A 21,236-nucleotide genomic window follows, 5' to 3' on the forward strand; every position below is an offset into this window, starting at 1 on the left:
TGTTTCTTCCTTAAGCTCTTATATCTTTAGTTGAACTTGTTTTATAAAGGTGACCATATTACTAGCTCTGCAAGTTGTTGGAAATATGTTTGATCATGATGTTATCTACTCAGAATCTTTTCTGGTGTGTGATTGTTATCTGTCAATGGTTTTCCCTACTCAGTTCCCACTTTCTTGGGTCTGCTGGACTCCTGGAGTGGGATCCCAAAAGGGTTTGGCTAACCTAGCAATTGTGAATGGATTTTGTCACTATGTTCAATGCTTTAATTTATGTAATGGGTCATGGCTTAGAAATTGTGACACGGAAGGCTTCCTATGAGGAAGAGATGAGCATTGACATGGACATTGATCATCAGTACAGAGGTTGGCTTGTGGGTATGTGTATTTATAAGCTCTGTTCTTACCTCCTGGCATTCAGAGGAGCAAAGCTGGGGTGCATAAGAGGCATGTTTAAGAATGTGCCCATCTGTTAAGCAGCATAGCCAAAAATTATAGCAGTTAAGATTAGGTTGCAGAGGTTCAGAGATGAGACTGAGAGGTATAGCATATGCCAGCCTCGGCGGGGTTAAGAGACTACAGACTGGGGTGCATTCACTAACCAAATGCCATATATGTGCTGCTGGGATGAAAAGACCAGCCAAGCATTCACACTAGCGGACCTGCTTCCTATTGAGAGCCATTCCTCCATCATCTCTAAGTAGTTAGTTGACGTAAGAGGTTTTTTTGTTTTGTTGTTTTTTTTTTTTCATTGAGATGGAGTCTTGCACTGTTGCCCAGGCTGGAGTGCAATGGTGTGATCTCAGCCTACAGCAACCTCCACCTCCCAGTTTCACCTGATTCTCCTGCCTGAGCCTCCCAAGTAGCTGGGGTTACAGGCGCACACCACCACATCTGGCTAGTTTTTGTATTTTTAGTAGAGATGGGGTTTAAGTATGTTGGCCAGACTTGTCTTGAACTCCTGACCTTGCCATCTGCCTGCCTCAGCCTCCCAAAGTGCTGAGATTACAGGCGTGAGCCATTGCACCTGGCAGAGGTAAGATTCTCTTTTTTTTTTTTGAGACGGAGTCTCTGTCACCACGCTGGAGTGCAGTGGTGTGATCTCGGCTCACTGCAACCTCTGCATCCTGGGTTCAAGTGATTCTCCTGCTTCAGCCTCCCAGGTAGCTGGGATTACAGGCACGCACCACCACACACAGCTAATTTTTGTATTTTTAGTAGAGATGGGGTTTTGCCACGTTGGCCAGGATGGTGTCAATCTCCTGACCTTTTGATCCTCCCACCTGGGCCTTCCAAAGTGCTGGGATTATGGGTGTGAGCCACTGTGCCTGGCCTGAGGTAAGATTCTTACAGACAACACGCACACTCAAATGCGTACATGGAACACCCCAGAGGAAAATGCAGCAGGCACGTTTTCCACATATACACAAGGTCATTCCACAATATATACAAGGTCAATATACACAATACACACAAGGTCATTCCACATATATACGAGGTCAATATACACAATATACGTAAGGTCATTCCATAGACAACACACACACTCAAATGCGTACATGGAACACCCCCAGAGGAAGATGCAGCAGGCACATTTTCCACATATACACAAGGTCATTCCACAGAAGGTGCCTCAGGGGATCTGGTGCCACGTAAGGACGTTCAGTCTCACTTGTCAGATCCACAGTGTTTTGTCCATAGACCCGCCCGAGTGTGACCTACCGTCGGGGGTGGAGCATTGCTGCAGCCATGACTTCCCGAAGATCTGATCCACCCTCTCCCCGTGGCGAACCACCAGCACGCTCTTCCTTGCAACTGTGGCCTGGGTGGGGGTGGGGGGAGCAGGAAGCAAGGCACATGCAGTTTAACATCCAACGCGCCAGATTTGCACCAACGGCAGCTCTCCTGGTCACCCAGCAGCTGGGAGGGAATCTCCTCCTTCGTTGGTCAATAACTCAGCCCATTCGCCAAAATCATGAAAATGAAACAGGACATGAAATTGGCAATCTCTTCAATTTCTTCCAGTGTTTTATTTTCTGGGCATTCTAACATCAAGGAAATGAAAAGAGACAGGATTGGCCCCTATCATGGCACATCTGTTTTTCTACTTTTCTGTCTTTTCTAAGTCCTTATCCTTCCCATAGAGACTTCTTAGGACACGACCCCTATTGATATTATATGTACCGTTATAATGTAGATTATCTGTCTATATATCTAGTCTCCTCTCTCGTTGGCACACTTCTTCTGAGGAGCCCTCCAGGACTACCCTGGTGTTGGCAAGTTAAGGAGCAGACCTTTTATGGCTCCCAGGTGTGAATTCTGCTTCTGAGCACCAAGGGGAGAAGCCCTCATCCATCCCCTTGCTGTTCTCCCATCGCTGTTCATTCTCTGCTTGGCTAAGCACTAGAGGAAAACAGTACTTTATACTTTCTTTACATCTTCTTGGCATGAGGGGGCCTTGGCCGTGGGCAGCGGCTTCACGCCGGGGAGAGCAGCTCTCTGGCACCTTCCTCTCTGGCCTCAGGCAGCCCAGGATGGTCTTGGAGCCTTGCAGTCACAGGCCTCATGCCGCCCTGTTTCTGGAGAGCCTGTGCTTTGGGGAAGAAGCTCAAGGGTCATGCTGAGAGCAGCGGCATTGGCTACTCTTTGGGAGGGGTCTCCTCTGTGTGGGTTGGTGTTGGGGGGCTCTGTCCTCAGGGGGCTGGGCCACCCTTCTCCCCATGCTGTTCAGGGCTGAGTGGAGGGGCTGGCCTTGAGGGGAACCCACAGCAAATGAAATGGAGTGAGTGAATGAGAGCCAAGGATGGCCCCTGGGACCAGAGAGCAGAGTGCTGGGGCTGAGCCAGCTAGAGGCCACCAGGACAGCTGTGTGGAGCTTAAGCCCTGTGCCAGGACCCTGGAGGGAGACATCAGGCTCAGCGGCTTCCCTGGAGGGCACTATTGTGCCAGCTGACGTCGGCCCTGCACCTACACCCCCAGCCCCAGAATCAGGCCCAGGCTTTCCAGGGGGTTCCATTTCAGAGAAAGGGGGGAATCCCTGAAGCAACATGGTCCCAATGGTGCTGCCCTCTGGCACCCGGGACTTGAGCCTCAGCCTCCCTGTAACACTGCACAGCAGGAGGGAATATGTCACATGCTGGACATGAAGCTGTAGTCCACAGGGTACCTGGGTCCAGGATCCCAGGGTCTCTGCTTTAGGGAGTGGCCAAGGGATGAAGGTGGAAAGATGAGTCTTCAACAGACAGGGTGGGGACAGAGCGAGCAGAGCCGGCCACGGGAGGTGGGCTGCAGGGCTTTCTGGGGACCAAGTCCTGCCTGGAGCCAAGGTGACCAGGGATGGACAGGGTGGGGAGGGCCCCTGGGCAGGAGGCAGCTCGGGCAGGTGCAATCCCTGCCCTGCCCCCTCTTGGCCACACAGCTCTCTCTGGGCTAAAATGAGAGGGCAACACGTGTGTTTTGCCACTGAGCAGGGTAAGGAAGAGAGGTGAGGACAGGTGAGCCTTGTCAGCGCAAACCCTCATGCACCAGCCCCAGCATCGCCCTGATTCCCCCAAAATCCTAGAGAGGAAAATGCACATGCCTTTAACATCCAAATGCCCCCCAGAGGAAGGGACTCATCTTCCACCTGGCCGGTGCTGCTGATCATTCCTATCTGGACTTGCTTCTGTGAACAGCGATCTAGTCTCAAAGGTCTGCACTCACTGGCCACTCACCCTGGCAAGAGTGGTCCCCAGTGGTGTCCCTGCGCCTTGGGAAGTGATTGGAAACTACTGGGAAGGAAGGGATGCCAGAAAGTAGGGTGGGGGCCCATTTCACCTGCCTCGAAAGCATTCTTGGGTCAGCACCACGGGCAGCTCCTGCCAGACTCTGTGGATCCGCTGTACAGTCCACACTGGCCTGGGCAATGCAGAATTTCCAGCTGCTGACAGTCATCGGGACCAGACAGTTCTCCACGGCCCTGACCACATTTGGTAGGTGCATAAACCATGGGATTGGTGAGCCGATGAGAACGTTTGCAATCTCCATGCAAATGCTTTCTCAGGGTCCCGGGGCTGAGTCTTCAAAATGAACATGTAGTAAGGCCAAGCGAATAGTATTGGTGTCCCTTATTGGAGAGTTTCAGCTGTTTGCTTCAGGATAGAAACACCCGTCTCCTGGGGAAGGCCTCCAGGGGAGGTTTGTCTTGCTGTCTTGCAGTTGTGAAGTGTGGTTACGCAGGGGGTGCCTACACTGACACCAAGAGGCAGCACCCGCCACCCCATCCCAGAATAAATATTAAAATATCCTAGCCCATTCCCCTGTAGACAGCTGATCTGAAAGTAGGTCGCAAAGCATGTGTGTGCTTGGAACCTCATTCTGCCTAGTAACAAAGTCCATGCATTGGGCTGAAGTTTTGGATGTGGAGTGTTTTCTTCCTGGAAGAGCTCAGAGCATTTTAAACGCTCTCCTGTGGAGCTTTGCCACAGCAATATGGTGATAAAGCAAAAGAAAGATCTGTGGGGAGTGGAATGGACTGACCCCTGGGATCTGTGGAATGAGACAGGGCTGTAGCAATTCTCTAGACAGAAGGTGCTGCATTGGTGACCTGGGGCTGCCATACAGGCTGGGTGGTGCGAAACAACAGACATTTATTCTCTCCTGGCTTTGGAAGCTGGAAGTCCAAAGCCAAAGTGTTGGCAGGGCTGTGCTCCCTCTGAGGTTCTAGGGGAGAATTTATTCCTTGCCTCTTCCAGCTCCTGGTGGCCGCACACATTCCTTGGCTTGTGGTGGCATCACTCCAGTTTGTGCCTGTGTGTCCACATAGCCTCCTCTGCTGCTGTATCAAATCCCCTCTGCTTTTCTCTCATCAGGACACTCATGATGGGATTTAGGGCCCTCCTGGATAGCCAAGGATAATCTTCCCATTTCAAGATTCTCAACTCAATCCTGTCTGCAGAGACCCTCTTTCCTAATAAGGTCACATACACAGGTTCCAAGGCTTAGGACATTATCTCTGGGGCCATGATTCTGCCTCCCACAGGTGCGTTTTACCAGACCTGTTGCCAGTTTTCTTTTCTTACTACAGCGAAGGGGTGAAATCCCTATAGAGAAGACCACATGAGGGGGTCCAGTTCACAGGCAGATGTGTGCCCTGTCTTCAGCCATTGAAGCACAGTTTAGACACAGGCTGAGCTACGAGCGGAGGCTTCCATCGCAGGTCCTTCCCATCCTGCCATCTGGAAAGCAGGCCACGGCCCTGGGGAGTCTCCCAAGCCTGGGCCTTTCTCACATGGTGAATGCTGATCGCCATTTCACACGGACCCAGCTTCGGAGACACATTCTTAATTTCTCAAGAAAAGGCCTCCTCAGCCAGCCACCAAGGCAGCAAAGACCTGCCTAGCTTTCGGGGCTGCTTAGCTTTCGGCTGATTTGCATCAGCTGCCAGGAGGCGCAAATGGCGGAAATGGTGACAGGGACGCTGCTTCAATGGCAGAAGTTTGCTCTCTCACCGTCCTGGAGGCTGGAGGTCAGAGATGATGGCATTGCCAGGCCTGGCTCCTTTAGAGGCCTCTCTCCAGAACTTGCAGGTGGCGTCTCCTCCCTGTCCTCACAGGGCCATTCCTCTGTGTGTGTCTGTGTCCTCATCCCCTCTTCTCATAAGGGCAGCAGGCAGATGGGTCAGGTTGCCCCAGCCTCATTTCACCTGAAATATGTCTTTCAAGGCCTCGCCTACAGATACAGTCACATTCAGGGGGACTGGGGGTTAAGACTTCGAGATAGGAATTTTGGAGACACACAGTTCAATCCGTAACAGAGGGTGAGCGTTGATCCTAAGATCCTAAGCCAGGGATGAGTCCCAGTGGGGTCTTCCTTTGGTCGTTCCAGAGATTTGTGGACCAGGCCTCAAGCTGGGCCCTGGGGACTAGAGAATGAGCCAGGCTACTGTGGCCCACCCTCTGGGCACAACAGTCTCACCTCACCAGGGGCCTGGCCGTGGTGGGCACTTGATGCCCTGTTTCATGTAATCCTCCCCACAATCTGATGGGAGGGTGGTAGGACAATCTTCCTAGCCTCCATGAGCCCCAGTTTTCGGATCTGTAAAATGGGTAAGGGGCAGGAATAGGGCCTCCTGTGTTGATTGGGGGTAGCAGGGGTGAGAGATCCTGAAATAACATGTGTGGCACACGGCAGAGCACGGGAGGACAAATTTGGGAACAGTAAGGACAGGGAGGTATTTCCACCACTGTGGCAACTGGACCAGGGCCGGCAGCAGCTGCAGCCCCTTCTAAGGGGCTCTTCTGTAAGGAGGGTGATGCTTCAGATCACAGGACAGGGGTCAGGGATGCCATCCACTTGTTTGCCTTCAGGGAGGGGCTGCCTGCTCGTCGGTGTCTCTGCCTGGAAGCCTGCTCTCCTGGATGTGTCCTGTGAGGGTGGCCGGCTCATGGTGCCCTGTTGTGCCCTGACCCCTGGCCTGAGGCTGCTGAAACCCCAGGTTATGAAGAGTTTTACCTCAAAAGATGAGGAGCCAAGGCACTGGAGGAGGTAACGTCTTGGAGGCCGCTTGGCTCATGAATGAGGGAATGGGGTGAGAACTCGGGAATCTGGGTGGGGCTGTGCCCTTGCCCTGGTGCCATGCCCTGGTGCCATGACTGAAGCCTCCTTGAGGAGCTTGAAGGTGGGGCACTCTCCCATGGAGGGGGTGCCTCCCTGTCTTCCCAGAGCAGATGGATCAGGGCAGGACCCCCTGGCACCTCAGCACTGGTGGGAGGCCCCTTTGCGGACCCACGCCTGGGTCTGTGCTCTAGGCCAGCAGTGGGGATGTGTCTGTGGAACAGAAGCTATTCCCACGCAGCTTCATCCACCACGAAGTTAATACAGAGTGTGGTTTTGCTTAGTTTACTTAAAAGAAAAGAGAGAACGTTCTATTACCTGCAAGGCCTGTATGCTGCTGAGACTCCGGGCTGTTTGTGAAAGAAACTCCCCACTGCATCTGCTGCTGGCTTCCCCGTCCTTTCTGGAGTTCAGGTCCGCAGCTAGACTGAAGGTGTACGTCCTGCAGGGGAAGGAAAGCACAGCTTGAGCAGAGGTAAGACTGTGCTGTTGCCGTAGAGACCCCACATCTGGTCACGTGTGCACTTGAGGATGTGTGGGACAGCCTCATAGACAGGGTCCCAGGAGCACAGAACGAAGTAGTGTGTGCAAAGTGCTCAGGACCCAGGAAGTGCGGATGATGTGGCTGTTTTATTACAACGATCGCCGTCTCTGATGGATAATTTTATGTGTCAATGTTGTTGGGCCACACTGCTCAGGTATTGGGTCAAATGTTATTTTAGATGTCACTATGAAGGTATTTTTTTTAAGAATGAGATTAACATTTAAGTCACTAGACTGAGTAAAGCAGGTCACCTTCCAGAGGATGGGCTCCATGGTGCTGGCTCAATCTTTTTAAACTGCTGGAAGTCCTTATTAAAAACATCTAAAGTTTTTAAAATCAGAAAATGGTCCTTGAATGTCTCGACACACCACTGTGGGTGGGTCTCATCCAACCAGCTGAAGGCCTGAAGTGAAGACAAACTGGGGTCCCATGAGGAAGGGGGGTTCTGCCTCCAGCGCACCTTTGGACTTGAGCAGGAACTTCAGTGCTTTCCGGGGTCTCCCATCTGCCGGCCTGCCCTGCAAACTGTGGACTTGCCAGGCTGTCTTGAGCCCATTCCTTCACCTAGCTCTCTCCTCTCCCAGTCACTCTCTGTCTCTGTCTCTCTCTGGGGAACACTGTTGAATACACCATCCTCTTTGATCCACTTTCTAATACAGTCACAGGTGTGCAAATGGACGCAGCTGAGCTGCAGGAATGAACCAGCAGTGAACAGACACATCGATGCGCTCTGCTCACATCTGGAGGACAGAAGACGCATTCAGCAGAAGGCGTCGGGGTAATGAGGAAGCTGCTGCCTTCCAGCAATCCAGAAACATGTCATGGAGTGGACAGGCACTCAGGTGCTCAGGGACGACTGAGGGGAAAGACCCCAGCAACTTGCAGCAGTGAGAACTCCACGCTCTGGAATAGAAAGGGGGTGATGGTGATGGGGGCCCCCAAAATGAATGTGTTTGGGAGAAACAGGCAGGGTGGTCAGAGGAAGACAGAGACCCGAGGGCTACAGGAATCCTCCTTGGAACAGCACATGGTTGATTTCCCCAAGGGGGAATTCACTCCATAGAAGCAAAGATATTCGAAAACTCTGTTTAGAAATTACACACGGCCACAGTCCAGTGGCCACACAGGCGTGTCTCAGCAGGGGCTCTGTGTGATTTATTGGGGTTGAATCGGGCACAAAAAGCTTCTACTGACATTTCATTCTTTCTTTCAGTGAATCCTAACATTTTAAATTTCCAGTTCCATTGGGAAAATTCAGGAGACTTTGTTTCTAATGGTTATTAGAATGTGGAAAATACAACAAATTAAAAAGGTGAAAGAGCATCCATAATCCTCCAGCTGGGTCAGCCACAGACCCTAACCCTGTTCCCTCATCCATCCCCATTTGGGAATGTTGCCTTATGGCTTTTTGAATTTGAACCACTTTTTCAGGAAAAGCAAATTGTAGTCTAGTAGAAGGTGAGGGGAAGTGGTGCCTCATTTTAAAAAAATTCTCCTTTAATTTTTTGAAAGACAGGGTCTCGCTGTTGCCGAGGCTGGAGTGCAGTGACACAATCATGGATCACTGCAGCCTCGACCTTCCAGGCTCAAGCTATCCTCCCACCTCTGCCTCCCAAGTAATTGGTACAGGCATGGCACCACCTTGCCCTGCTAATTTACTTCTGTTTTTTATTTTGTAGAGACAAGGTCTCCCTATGTCTCCCAGGCTGGTCTCCAACTCCTGGGCTTAAGTGAACCTTCTTCCTAGCTCGGCCTCCCAAAGTGCTGGGACTACAGGCATGAGCCACTGCGACTGGCTGGGCCTCACTCTTTTGCACACGTTCTCTTACTATTGAATAGGAACTCCTCTCCCATTCATTTCTCTCCTGTTCATGTTCTTTGGCCATTTCTTCTCTCAGAGCCTTAGTGTTTTTCTTAGCAATTTTTGAATGAAGTTTTGGTAGAGGAAGAGTGACACTCACTGTGAAAAACAGGTCTGCTAAGTCTCACTTTAAGATCCCTTCCACTGCTTCTGAGCTTTCAGAGCTCTCCCCAGTCCAGAAATCAGAAATGCATTCATTAAACAGTTCTATTTTTAAAATGATTTTCTGTTTCTATTTAATACTGGACTCTGCCAGGAATTGATTTTGGTGTATGTGAGGGGATATGAAATACTGTCTATTTGTTTTATTTTATTTTTATTTTTATTTTTTTCTGAGACAGAGTCTCGCTCTGTCACCCAGGCTGGAGTGCACTGGTATGATCTTGGCTCACTGCAACCTCTGCCTCCTGGGTTCAAGTGATTCTCAAGCTTCAGCCTCCCGAGTAGCTGACTACAGGTGTGCGCCACTGTGTCTGGCTAATTTTTTGTGATTTTAGTAGAGACAGGGTTTCGCCATGTTGGCCAGGCTGGTCTCGAACTCCTTACCTCAGGTGATCCTCCCATCTTGGCCTCCCAATGGCTGGGATTACAGGCATGACCCACAACACCAGGCCAATACTGTCTGTTTCTTACCCATGTCTGTCCCTATCTCTGATGTGCCCCTCGTCAGATGTGACCCTCTCCAGGACGCTGGCCTTGTCCTCTGGTCTCTATCCTGTGCCTCTGATCCGTTTTTTAATCTGCCTCATGCCAGGACCATATTGTAGATTCACGACCTATTTTTAACATCTAGTCAGGTAAATATCTCATTATTTTTACTTTTCAAAGTTTTGTCTCGGCTCTCTTCTCCGGTTTATTCTTCCAGATAAACTTTTCATGCCTTTGGTAAAGTTCCAGCAAATGGTCCCATTGAGATTTTGCCTGGAATTTCATTAAACCTGGAAGTGACACTCTGCCACAGTTTACTGTTCTCAGTCACCCACAGGGAGTGTTTCTATTTATCCAGCCCATTTGCAAATGTTTGTGTTTCTCCCATAAAGGTCTCAAGTCCCCACATTCTCATAAAAGCAGAAGTGGCTCCCACGCCTCCACCGAGACCCGTCCAGAGCCAGGAAGGGCACCTTCCCTTCTGCATCTCAGCACCTGCGCCGCACTCCTCTGACTGTGCGCCTTGGACCACCCGCCACGTGCACGGCGTCTGGATTTAGTTCATGTGTTTCTTGACTTGTCTGCAAGTTGCACCTGCTTTTTCCACAGCCCCATTGCCTGCCCTGTCTCCACCTATCAACGAGGGCAGGTCCAGGCCAGTTTACTTTACATCTCTTGGTGTCAGATGCCAACAGATAGAAAATGCAAACTTGAATTGATCCTAAGTAGACCAAGAATATAGTCGTCACATTGGAACAATCAACAGTTTCTTCTTCAAGTTAACATGCTCAGAGCAGTGAGGCACAATTCATAGCCCCACGTTGGCACAGGAAACATTGGTTGGTTTCCCCTTCCTGGGGGCAAGGCGGGGGCACCCACGCCCTGCCTGCGGCTTGCTCTGCAGACTGTAGGCAGAACTTTGCTATCAACTGATGACATCTGTGAGGTTTACAGAGAGAACTGAGTGCATTTTGCTGGTCTTTCAAATGAAATACGATCAAGATTACGCTGAGCACATGGGTGATGGGAGGAGAAAGGCAAGAATTTAGCATTTTCACATTTCTATTTTTCTCTTTGACTTGAGAGAGCCTCTTGGTGGTTAACTTACACCACGGAAACAGACGTGTTTGAATTCTCCCCGGTTCTTAAAAGGACACAGCTGCCGTCTGGGGCTGCCTGGACAACGTCCCTGTGTTTGTTTTCTGGGGAGGCCCTGACAAAGTCCCACAGCTGGACGGCTTCAACGACAGCCACAGATTCTCTCACAGTCCTGGAGGCTGCAGGTCTGAGGTCAAGCCACGGTTGGGGCTGGCTCCTCTTGAGGCCTCTCTCCTTGGCTTGTTGACAGTCACCTTTGCCTCGTGTCCTCACAGGGCCGTCCCTCTGTGTGTGTCTGTGTCCTAACCTCTTCTGCCAAGGACAAGGGTCATACTGGATCGGGGCACACCTTAATGGCCTCAGTTGAACTTAATCACCTCTTTAAAGACCCTGTCTCCAAATAAGGTCACGTTCTGAGGTCTTGGGAGTCAGGACCTCCGCATGTGGATGTTGGCGGGATGCAATTCAGCCCTAATTGTACCTTTCTTATGTCTGAGATACTTGCTGTAAACTTGCTCTGAGGTTTTCGAAGTAATCTGCTGCGTTTGTCTTCAGTGTGGGGAGCGTCCTTGTCTTGACTGGCGCATGGCACGCGTTCTCCTGAGCCCTCACTCTCAGGCCCCGCTGTTCCTTGTCCGACGGCGGGGCTCCCTCTGCTCTCCTATACAGAGGATTGGACCTGCTGCGGTTTGTGAATACAGTCCTCCAGCACCAGTCCCTCCAGGCCACCTCTGACCTTCTTCAAAGCAGTGGACACACATCACGGTGTGATTTGGTGGTAGGTAAGTCCGAAGAATCCCAGCACCATCGGCAAGGAGGCTGGAGTCATTAGAGTGGTGATGGATGATTGCTATGTTAATTGCCAAGTACTACACATGGTATCGGAGCTGCAGACTCTTACTTAGAAAGGTGCCCTCTTTGTGGGCAGGGGGATTCCTCCTGGTGCACCTACAGGTCTGTTTCCAGGCACTGTAATGGTGGCGGTTCTGCTGCTTGGGTCACGAAAGTGTGAGTCCTGACCCAGGCTGGTACTCCTACCAAACATCTGAACAGCTATCTGTAGGTATTTACCAATCATCTGAACAGCTATCCGTCAGCCCGTGGGTCAGTTGGCCTTTGGAGGTTGCTGTCCGACCACATTTTCCACTAACGAATACCTCAGTGATGTGTGGAGACGTTCAAGGACCATTTATTTTCTGATTTTAAAAGCTTTCTGTATTTAATAAGGACTTTAAGCAGTTTGAAAAGATTTAGCCGCCTCAGCGGAGTCCAGCAGCTCCCATCATCTGCCTCACTGGCCCACACACACAGGTCACTGCTTAGCAGGGTGTCTTGCTGCTCCCCCAGCCATGGTGAGGGTGCTTCCAAAGCAGGACCAATTGGACACCCCACAGCACCTGGCCCAGTGCTTATGTCTCTTCTTTCATCACAATTTTTGTTAATATTGATTCATTCTCTCTCTTTTTTTTTCTGAGATGGAGTCTCTCTTTGTCACCCAGTCCGGAGTGCAGTGGTGTGATCTTGGCTCACTGCAACCTCTGCCTCCTGGGTTCAAGCGATTCTCCTGCCTCAGCCTCCCGAGTAGCTGGGACTACAGGCACGCGCCACCACACTGGCTAAATTTTTGTATTTTTAGTAGAGATAGGGTTTCACCCTTTAGCCAGGATGGTCTTGATTTCCTGACCTGGTGATCCGCCCTCCTCGGCCTCCCAAAGTGCTGGGATTACAGGCCTGTGCCACCATGCCTGGCCAATACTGATTAATTCTCAAGAGAAAGTTGTCTCTAGGAAGAATAGTCCCAGAAATGTCAGGCATAAAAGCTGGGATGGTTACCCTGATGACAGGTGTCTAATGTATCAACCGTGAAGTGAAAAGTATCATAGCCGTTGACTCATCTTCTACAGAGTCTTTGTGGTTTCTCTGTGACAATGAAACTCTCCCATCCTGGGCAGAGAATGAACAACATGCTGAATGATGCAGGGCCGCAAGGGAGCCTCAACCCTCCTGGAATGTAGATGGTTAGTTAGGGTATAGCCAGCATCTCCTCTATTCCTTAAACTGTTGTTTGGATCAGGTAATGAACTGAGCTTGCAAGAAAGCAAGAGTTCCCTTGACTGTGCAGCATCAGCCACCTTCCCTGAGGCCCGAGTCTTCTCAGCTCTCAAGCAGGGTGTTGCCTTCGGTTACCTACAATCCCCTGTGGCACCCACATCCTGTGATTTAGATGTGGCCCCTGGACCCATGGACATGTCTATGTCAGCAAATCGTGTTTCTCCTGAACTGCTGGTCTGCACGGGTCTGGGATGGCCATGACTGTGGATTGAATGTGTCTGTTTTCTCACCGGATGGGGGAAAGCTCAGAGCTAGGAGCTCCCAGCACATGCCACGGTGAAGACAAACCCCAGCCCTGGCTTTGTCTAGCTTCTCCACCTTTATTCCCCCTTTGACCCAGCTTTCTTATATTTTCTTCTTAAAATTTAAAATGGATTAATTTATGTTTTGAGTAAGAAGTGCATTTATATGCTTCATATATGTAAATATTATGAAATAGTCATGTTTGAAAAGTCTCTCCCATTTCTATTCCATTCTCCTGATTCCCACTCCTAGCACTCACAGGTAACCATGGTTAGAAGTTTCTAGACACTCTCCCTTCCAGGGAACCTATGACATATGCATGCATGGAAAAACATATTGTGCACATGTATGTACAGACATGTACATGTCTTTCCACTTCCCCCACAAGTGTATCATACCACATACATTGTATTGCAACTTACTTTTGTCATTTATCAATAAATATTGCATATTTTTTCAAATCAATACACAAAATTCTCCCTCTTGATTATTTTAAAGCTGCAAATGTTTTATTGTATGGATGTGTCATAATTTAATTTATGGACTTATTTTTAAAATGTAATGATCTCTTCTATAGGGGCAGTTGAGGTCATAGTTGGAAGCCCACGTGTGGGATTAGGTATAAAGCTGGAATCCTGCCTCCCCTGCTCACTTGCTGTGTGAACACAGGTGAGTGATCTGATCTCTTTGTGTATCAGTTTCATCATCTGTAAAGTGGAGCCATAACAGTGCCTACCCCGGGGATACTGGAGAATTAAATCAGTTAATAAGGGACATACATGGAACAGAGCCAGGCATGGGGCAGGGGGGTGATGTTAGTGTGCAAAGCTATTGGGCATCTCTTAAGCTGCCTTAAAATAGATTTAAGTGGATTATGAATTAACACATCAATAAATAAAGACGTGTGACTACTGCTGCATTTTTCATCCCATATTTGCATTTTGTGGTCCTTAGTTCTTATTCATTAGGGGAAGAAGTTAAATGGCCTCAAGTAAAGATGATACGGAATGCCACGTCTGGACAAAGCGGAGATGATACAGAATGCCACGTCTGGACAGCCTTGGGGCTTTGGCTGCTCCCCTTGTGTGTCAAGTTGCCACTACGTTTAGTGGGGAAGCTCAGGGACATAAATGCTGTCCCTGGTTCGTTACACAAATCTCAGTGTATGAATAATTAGCAGAAAGAAATATAATACATAAAGAAATCAGCCATAGTCACCAAATCTCCTTTTATAAATATTTCAGACAATACTTCCATTATTTTTACTACTATTTCTTGCAAATTCTAATAATTTCACCAAGAGCTTCTATTAGGTACTATTAAACCATCTTTTCTTTTCCTTTTTGGGGGGTTTGGATAAAAATAGCCAATAAGCAATCAATCACTTGTTTTAGCTCTTCAAAATATATTCTTTCTAAATTTACTCAAAATGCTTGTCTTATTAGTTATCCTTATAGTCTCTGATAATTTTTAAGTAGTTTCCAATGACAACTCAAATAAAATGTCACAATTTTCATAGTTTTGCTTTGTGTATGAACCTCAGTAGGAAAGGTACAGGAAAGAATTCCCTGGATATATAGATGCTAGAAATAGATGTCCACAGCAAGTGTTCAGCACAGATCTGAAAATCTATGGATTGAGTAGATGCTGATTCATCTGTGTCCAACTTAATTTATTTATTTGTCAGGGTGGTGGGGGAAACCCTAGAGAAGCTGTGGGAAATTCTGGGAGAGAAGTAAACAAATGAGTGAAACGGTAAAAGGGTTTTAAGACCTCCTGCCTGGAGACAGACGGATGGCCATGTGGGTGGTTTTCCAGGCTCTCTGCCCCAGCCACACAGCTCTGAAGGGGCCGAAGCCCCGAACCACAACGTAGGGTTTTCTGTGCCTTTCTGCCCTGCTCCTCCTACTCTCATCATTCAGTTGTTCCAACCATCAGTCTTGACACCTGCAAGAGCTGCACCCCAACACGCACACCCGTGAGGTTGAGCAGCTTTTCTCTTTTTCCACCACATGTATTCTGACCTCTGCCTGCTCTCTCCACTTTCCTACTGGAACCCAGGAGAAGACAGTGAAAAAGCTCACGAGAGCTACCTTCACACGATGCAAAGGCTTTACAGTGTGGCAACCTGGCTAGACTGAACGACAGTCCCTAGACTTCCTTTTTAGCACGTGACTGACTAGGGTGGGCTACGAGAGGCATTCTCATGACAGCCGGAGGATGGAAGGTGGGCAGTAGTCATCCTAAGCATCACACACAGCCTTCCCAGCTATCCCACCAAACGCTAGTCTAGGTGCTGCTAGGAGGAGATTTTGCAAATGTGATTAGATCCCCTGAGCAGTTGAATTCAAATTAATCAAAAGCCAGAGTAGTCTGAGCAGGCCTGACTTACGCAGTGGGAAGGCATTTTTTAAAAAGCTTAGGCTTTCCCGAAGCTCAGAGACTCGTAGCAGCTGTGTCTGCGATTGCTCTCCCATCCACTGCGTGGTCCTTCCACCTGCCCACATGTGGACAACAAGCTTCCGCTTGCCCATGGGCTTCCGCCTGAGTAGGATCCTCCCTTCCTGCCTGCCTGCCCTTGCTTAGCTAGCCCCAGTCATCCCATAAGGCAATTTGTTGTACCAAATCCATATAGATGTGTATATACATATATACCTTTCTATATATGTATGTGCGTATGTGATACACGTGTATACAATATAAAGTATTATGTGGAGTTGACCAACTGCAGGCCAAAAATATTTTTTAAAAAATTAATTGATAAAAAATAGCGGTGAGGCGAGGTGGCTCATACCTCTAATGCCAGAACTTTCAGAGGTCGAGGCCGGCGGACCACCTGAAGTTGGGAGTTCGAGACCAGCCTGATCAACATGGAGGAATTTTGTCTCGACTAAAAATACAAAATTAGCTGAGTGCGGTGGTGCATGCCTGTAAACTTAGCTACTCGGGAGGCTGAGGCAGGAGAATCGCTTGAACCTGGAGGCAGAGGCTGCAGTGAGCCAAGATCTTGCCATTGCATTCCAGCCTGGGCAAAAGAGCAAAACTCCATTCTCAAAAAAAAAAAAGCAATACAACAATTTTAAAAATACAAATAAAAAACAATACTGTAGAACAACTATTTGTATAGCATTAACATTATATTACATATCATAAGTAATCTAGAGATGATTTAAAAGATACAGGTTGATGTACAGACATTGCATGTAAACACTACAGCATTTTATATCGGTGACTTGAGCACCTGAGGATCTGGGTATCTGTGGGTGTCCTGGAACCAGTGCTGTGCAGATAGCAAGGGACATCTGCACGAATATTCATATGTATTATATATTGTATGCAAGTGATCGGTTCTGCTTCTCTGGTTACATTTTTACTAAATTTGGTATCAGGAATGGGGAGCTATTGTAACAAACATGGGTGCTTTTCACCTGCAGATGGGGTTACGTTCCAACAAACCCATCATACCTTGACGATGCATTTAATGCACCTGACCTACTGAATGTCGTAGCTTAGCCTCGCTTACCCTAAACAGGCTCAGACACTTACAGCAGCCTATGGTAGGGCAAAATCACCTAACACAAAGCCTATTTTGTAATAAAGTGTCGAGTATCTCATATAACTCGTAAAATATTGTACTGAAAGTGAAGCACGGTTTCTACCCAACGCATATCGCTTTCGTACCACTATGAAATCCTAAGTCGAACCGTAAGTTGGAAACCTTCTGAACTTAACATGTGAAAACAACTCTGGGACTTGGCAAAGTTGAGTAGAGGCTGAGAGACTTTTGAGAACGTGGTAGAGAAAGCCCAAATCACCACAAACAGACTGCCGGTGGAAATGTGGATGCTGGAGGTGAATCCTTCAGAGAGGACTCAGAAAGGGATGCAAAACGTGTTCCAGGAAATCGGAGCAAGGAGGATCCTTCCCATGTGTGCCAGAGAATTTAATGAAATTGTCCATGGAGAGCAGGACTTGTAAGCGATAATGCTGGTTACATAGCTAAGGATATTTCCAAACAAAGTGTTTGGTATTATCACCTGGTTTCTTCATGTTGCTTATAGCACAGCAGGAGAGGAAAGAGATAAACTGAGGGAAGAACATTAAACAGAAAGAACCAGCGCCTGATGATTCTGAAAATCCTTAGCCTCACCAGATGACGCTAAAATTAAGGGATTCTCCAGCTGATGAAGAAGTGAGTCACCAGGAGTCCTACAGATTCACGGAAATCACTTCCACCAAGTGCGTATGCTCAGGCGAGGGCAAGAAGCCTCAGCCGGGATCCCAGCCCTGGTAGGCACCTTGATTACAGCCTTGAGACCCCAAGCTGAGGAGCCAGTTAAGCTGACTCTCTCAACCCATGAATACAATAAGATAATAAGTGCACGTTGTTTTAGCCGTTAATTTTGTGGTAATTCATTATACAGCCATAGGAAACTAACAATATACCCTAGGACTTCACAGTTTATGTACGGGACAGAAGAATAAATAAACCCAAGCTCAGGACCTCTGTGTGTAATTTATTATGTTTGTGATAAGGAAATACTATTTTGCAATAATTTTGGGATTACAATCTCAAATTACTCTAAGGCAGAGTAATTCATTCTTTTTTGAACGTTATCGTCAGAAAACCACACACGAACCAAGATGTTTACTATATACCTGCAGGAATAATTTTGCCAGCATAGAGAATGTATTTTACTAACGATGGAATGGTTTAGAAGCACAGTGTTTGCAGGTGGGCACTCTCACGCAGTAACAGAGAGATGATGGGCCTGCAGCTGGAGGCAGCACTCACCTGTGCTTAACCCAGGTGTCAGACTCGCTGGCTCGGTCTGTGTAGTTTTCCGGCAGGAAGCCCCGGCAGCCCGTCCGCTGTGAGATCCCAATCACCCAGCCCTCGCTGGCTTCGTCCTGCTGTGTGGGGTCCACAAAGATGTAGTCGCCAGGACTTAGTGTCAGCTCGTCCGCATTCTGGGGTTGGTACTGGAAGAGGGCTCTCAGGGTCTAGAAAAGAGACAAGGGTTTCATGTCTCAAGCAAAGATTTACGTTGGAAAATGGCGGCAGTGGGAGGCCTGTGACCTGCTACCTCCTGCTCTCTGCCTCCTCCAAAGTGTGCCATGTCTCCAAGACACTGTCCAAAGCTTTGTCCAGCAACACACAGCATAGAATATAACGAAATGCAGCATCGAATTCTTTGGATAGATTTAGAAATACATTCTGGGACCAGGTGTGGTGGCTCACGCCTGTAATCCCAACACTTTGGGAGGCTGAGGCAAGGCGGATCAAAAGGTCAGTTCAAGACCAGCCTGGCCAACATAGTGAAACCCTTTCTCTACTAAAAATACAAACTTTAGCTGGGTGTGGTGGTGCACGCCTGTAGTCTCAGCTACTTGGGAAGCTGAGGCAGAAGTATCACTTGAACCCACAAGGCGGATGTTGTAGTGAGTTGAGATTGTACCACTGCACTCCAGCCTGGGAACAGACCCAGACTGTCTCAAAAAAAAAAAAAAAAAAAAAAAAAAGGCAAGCATTTTGGGATCTATTCATCATCCATCCACCCAGGTACTTTTTCATCTACAAAAGATCTGAAGGCCAAGCTGACCTTCACATCCGCCTTCATCGGTGTGAGGTTATTGACACCTTCTCTGGATCTGACGGAAGCACCACACACTTCCTTTCATGAGGAGGAAGTCTCAGAATGAGGTTTCATTCAAATCATTATTTAAAGTGAATTGTGCTCACTTTGGCAGCACATATAACTAAAATTAGAACGATACAGAGATTAGCATAACCCCTAAATTAAAAAAAAATAAGAATAAGCAAAACATGTATTTACAACAGTCTGTTTCTGTTTCTTTCTTCCTTTCCCTTCCCCTCTCTTTCCTTCTGTTTCTCTCCTTCCTTCCTTCCCTCTTTCCCTCCCTGCCTGCCTGCCTTCCTTCCTACCTTCTTTCCTTCTTTTCTTGCCAGTCTCCCTGTTGCCCAGGCTGGAGTGCAGTGGTGCCATCTTGGTTCACTGCAACCTCCACCTCCCAGGTTCAGGTGATTCTCCTGCTTCAGCCTCCTGAGTAGCTGGAATTGCAGCTGCGTAACACCATGCTTGGCTAATTTTTTGTATTTTCAGTAGAGACGGGGTTTCACCATGTTGCCCAGGCTGATATTGAACACCTGACCTCAAGTGATCCACCTGCCTTGGCCTCCCGAAGTGCTGGGATTACAGGCGTGAGCCACCGCGCCTGGCCTCCTTTTCTAATACTGGAAATACTTCTATTTTGTGTTAAAATTTCTGTGCTTCTCTGACTCACATATGAAAGAATGCTAGTTGCAAATTGCACAAGAGAGAGAATGGTTTTAGAGAAGCAATAGAAATTTCCCTTGCTCCTAAAATATCCCCCTTGGAGGGCTCCATGGGTACGTGCTGTCAGGTGGGTGGTCGTGCATTCATCTGCTTCTTAGGAGCCCCCGCCCGGCTCTCTCACCTGGTAGTGCACGAAGCGCATGTCTCGGGAGTAGAGGGCTGCCGTCCACTGGCAGCTGTGGCCCAGGGGGATGGCTCTGGCCAGCTGCTCCAGCGTCCTCTGATGGTGGGGGTAGAACTTGTGGGCCAAGGTCAGATGCAGCTGCTTGGTGCACGGCTTCACGGTACAGTCTGTGAAATCAGGAAAACGCAGAGGGTGCCAGGGCACCGTTACCTAAAGGCCTCCTTCCCTCCACCTCCTGCTCCCTCAACAAGGCAAGGACTTGGCCCGCTCAGAACTCACACCGTAAAGGAGATGGCTGGATACCTGCAGATTTTTCCAGGAAGCAGGGAAGAGGAGGGCATGGAGATGTGGGCTCAGGGTCTTGGGGCCTATCGGTTTGCAGGCCAGCTGCGCAAATGCACGATTCAGATGCACAGAGTGAACAGCTGCTGCGTTCCCCGGGGTGTGCACATTACCCAGCGGCCTGGACTTGCAGGCCCGAGCTCAGTTCACTGGCTTGTTTAATTGTAGAGTTTCAAGAAAACTCTTTAGGCAACACAACTATAAAACACACAATGTCTTAGGGTCCACCTTGTTTTGGTGAAGCAGGAGGTCCTGGGAATGGCTGAATCTCCAGTCGTTTTGGGCATCCTCTGCCCCGGTGACCCTGGCCCTCCCTGGTCTTGCAAGGGGGCTCTCAGGCCAGTCAGCAGAGCAGCTGGCGTCACTGAAGCAGCCGGGATCTGATTTCAGTTGGGCCAGAAAATATTTTATGTCCTAGGGAGGCAGTCAGTGTCTTGATGGGGACAGCACAGACTTTGGGGTGGACAGACCTAGTTTCAGGGCACACTGTGTCCCCCTTTTGCAAGGTGACCTTGACTGAGCTCTGGGACTGGCCCAATTTCTGTTTCAGCAGCATTTGCTGGCGGATGGCAGTGGCTGCTTGCCAGGGCTACCGTGGGAAATTGGCCTCTTAAAATTTCCTGCTAGAGACGCTGTCAGTGCAGAGGTCACCTGCCCCCTCTCCATGGCAAGGCACTTACAAACAGGATCTGCTCACCCCCTAAAAAACGTCGAGGGTAATGCAAGCCTTTCCTCGGACCCCCGAAGTTGGAGCCCACTGCTGTCTCCCATGTGAGAGGTGAGCCTTTAGAGGCAAACGGGAAACTCCCACGATCTCTGGCCGGCCCAGGTGCTGAGCTGTGCAGCCCAGAGCGGCGGGAGTGTGTAGGTGGTGGGGAAATTCCTTTTCTGACTATTTTTTAGCAGTCGGGGAGGACGGCCTTGCCATGTGAGTGCGTGTGGCCTGGGAAAGACCCACTGCTGGTGGCTGACGTCAGAGTGAGTCACACCGACTTGTGAATGGGCCCATGTGTCTCCTTCTCGCTGAAGACCTGTGCCTCTGGGGATGTTTCACTGGGGAGGCCGGTGCGGGCAGGGTGCCTCGTATACTTGCCCTAGAGCTTGGCCACTTCAGAGCAGTGACTGGTCACTTGTCACTGGGAGAGGCCCCTCTGCCCGCTCGGCGTCAGGCAGAGGGCATGGGCCAGAGAAGGGCAGGCCAGAGCCTGCTCCGGGTCAGGGTGTGGGTGTGAGGTCAGTGCTGGCTCCTGCAGGAAGTGAGGCCTCTCAGCATGAACCTAGCTGGTGTGGAGCAGGACAGAGCTGGGTTCAGGT

At 49.1% G+C, this 21,236-nt stretch overlaps 1 protein-coding gene across 3 annotated transcripts in view; it reads right to left on the bottom strand.

Annotated features, from left to right (window-relative positions):
* The window catches only part of UBASH3A (ubiquitin associated and SH3 domain containing A), a 45,569-nt gene that overhangs the window by 14,831 nt on the left and 9,502 nt on the right, over positions 1–21,236 (bottom strand). For all 3 annotated transcript variants that reach the window (XM_039480624.2, XM_003927579.3, XM_074389221.1), the window contains exons 5-8: positions 19,578–19,747; positions 17,893–18,101; positions 6,910–7,033; positions 1,720–1,819 (exon numbers count right to left, since the gene is read on the bottom strand). In XM_039480624.2, coding sequence (XP_039336558.2) covers positions 1,720–1,819; positions 6,910–7,033; positions 17,893–18,101; positions 19,578–19,747 — 603 coding nt within the window. The remainder of the gene's footprint in view (positions 1–1,719; positions 1,820–6,909; positions 7,034–17,892; positions 18,102–19,577; positions 19,748–21,236) is intronic.

The sequence above is a fragment of the Saimiri boliviensis genome, chromosome 18 (assembly GCF_048565385.1).
Source record: "Saimiri boliviensis isolate mSaiBol1 chromosome 18, mSaiBol1.pri, whole genome shotgun sequence".
Taxonomy (NCBI): Eukaryota; Metazoa; Chordata; class Mammalia; order Primates; family Cebidae; genus Saimiri; species Saimiri boliviensis.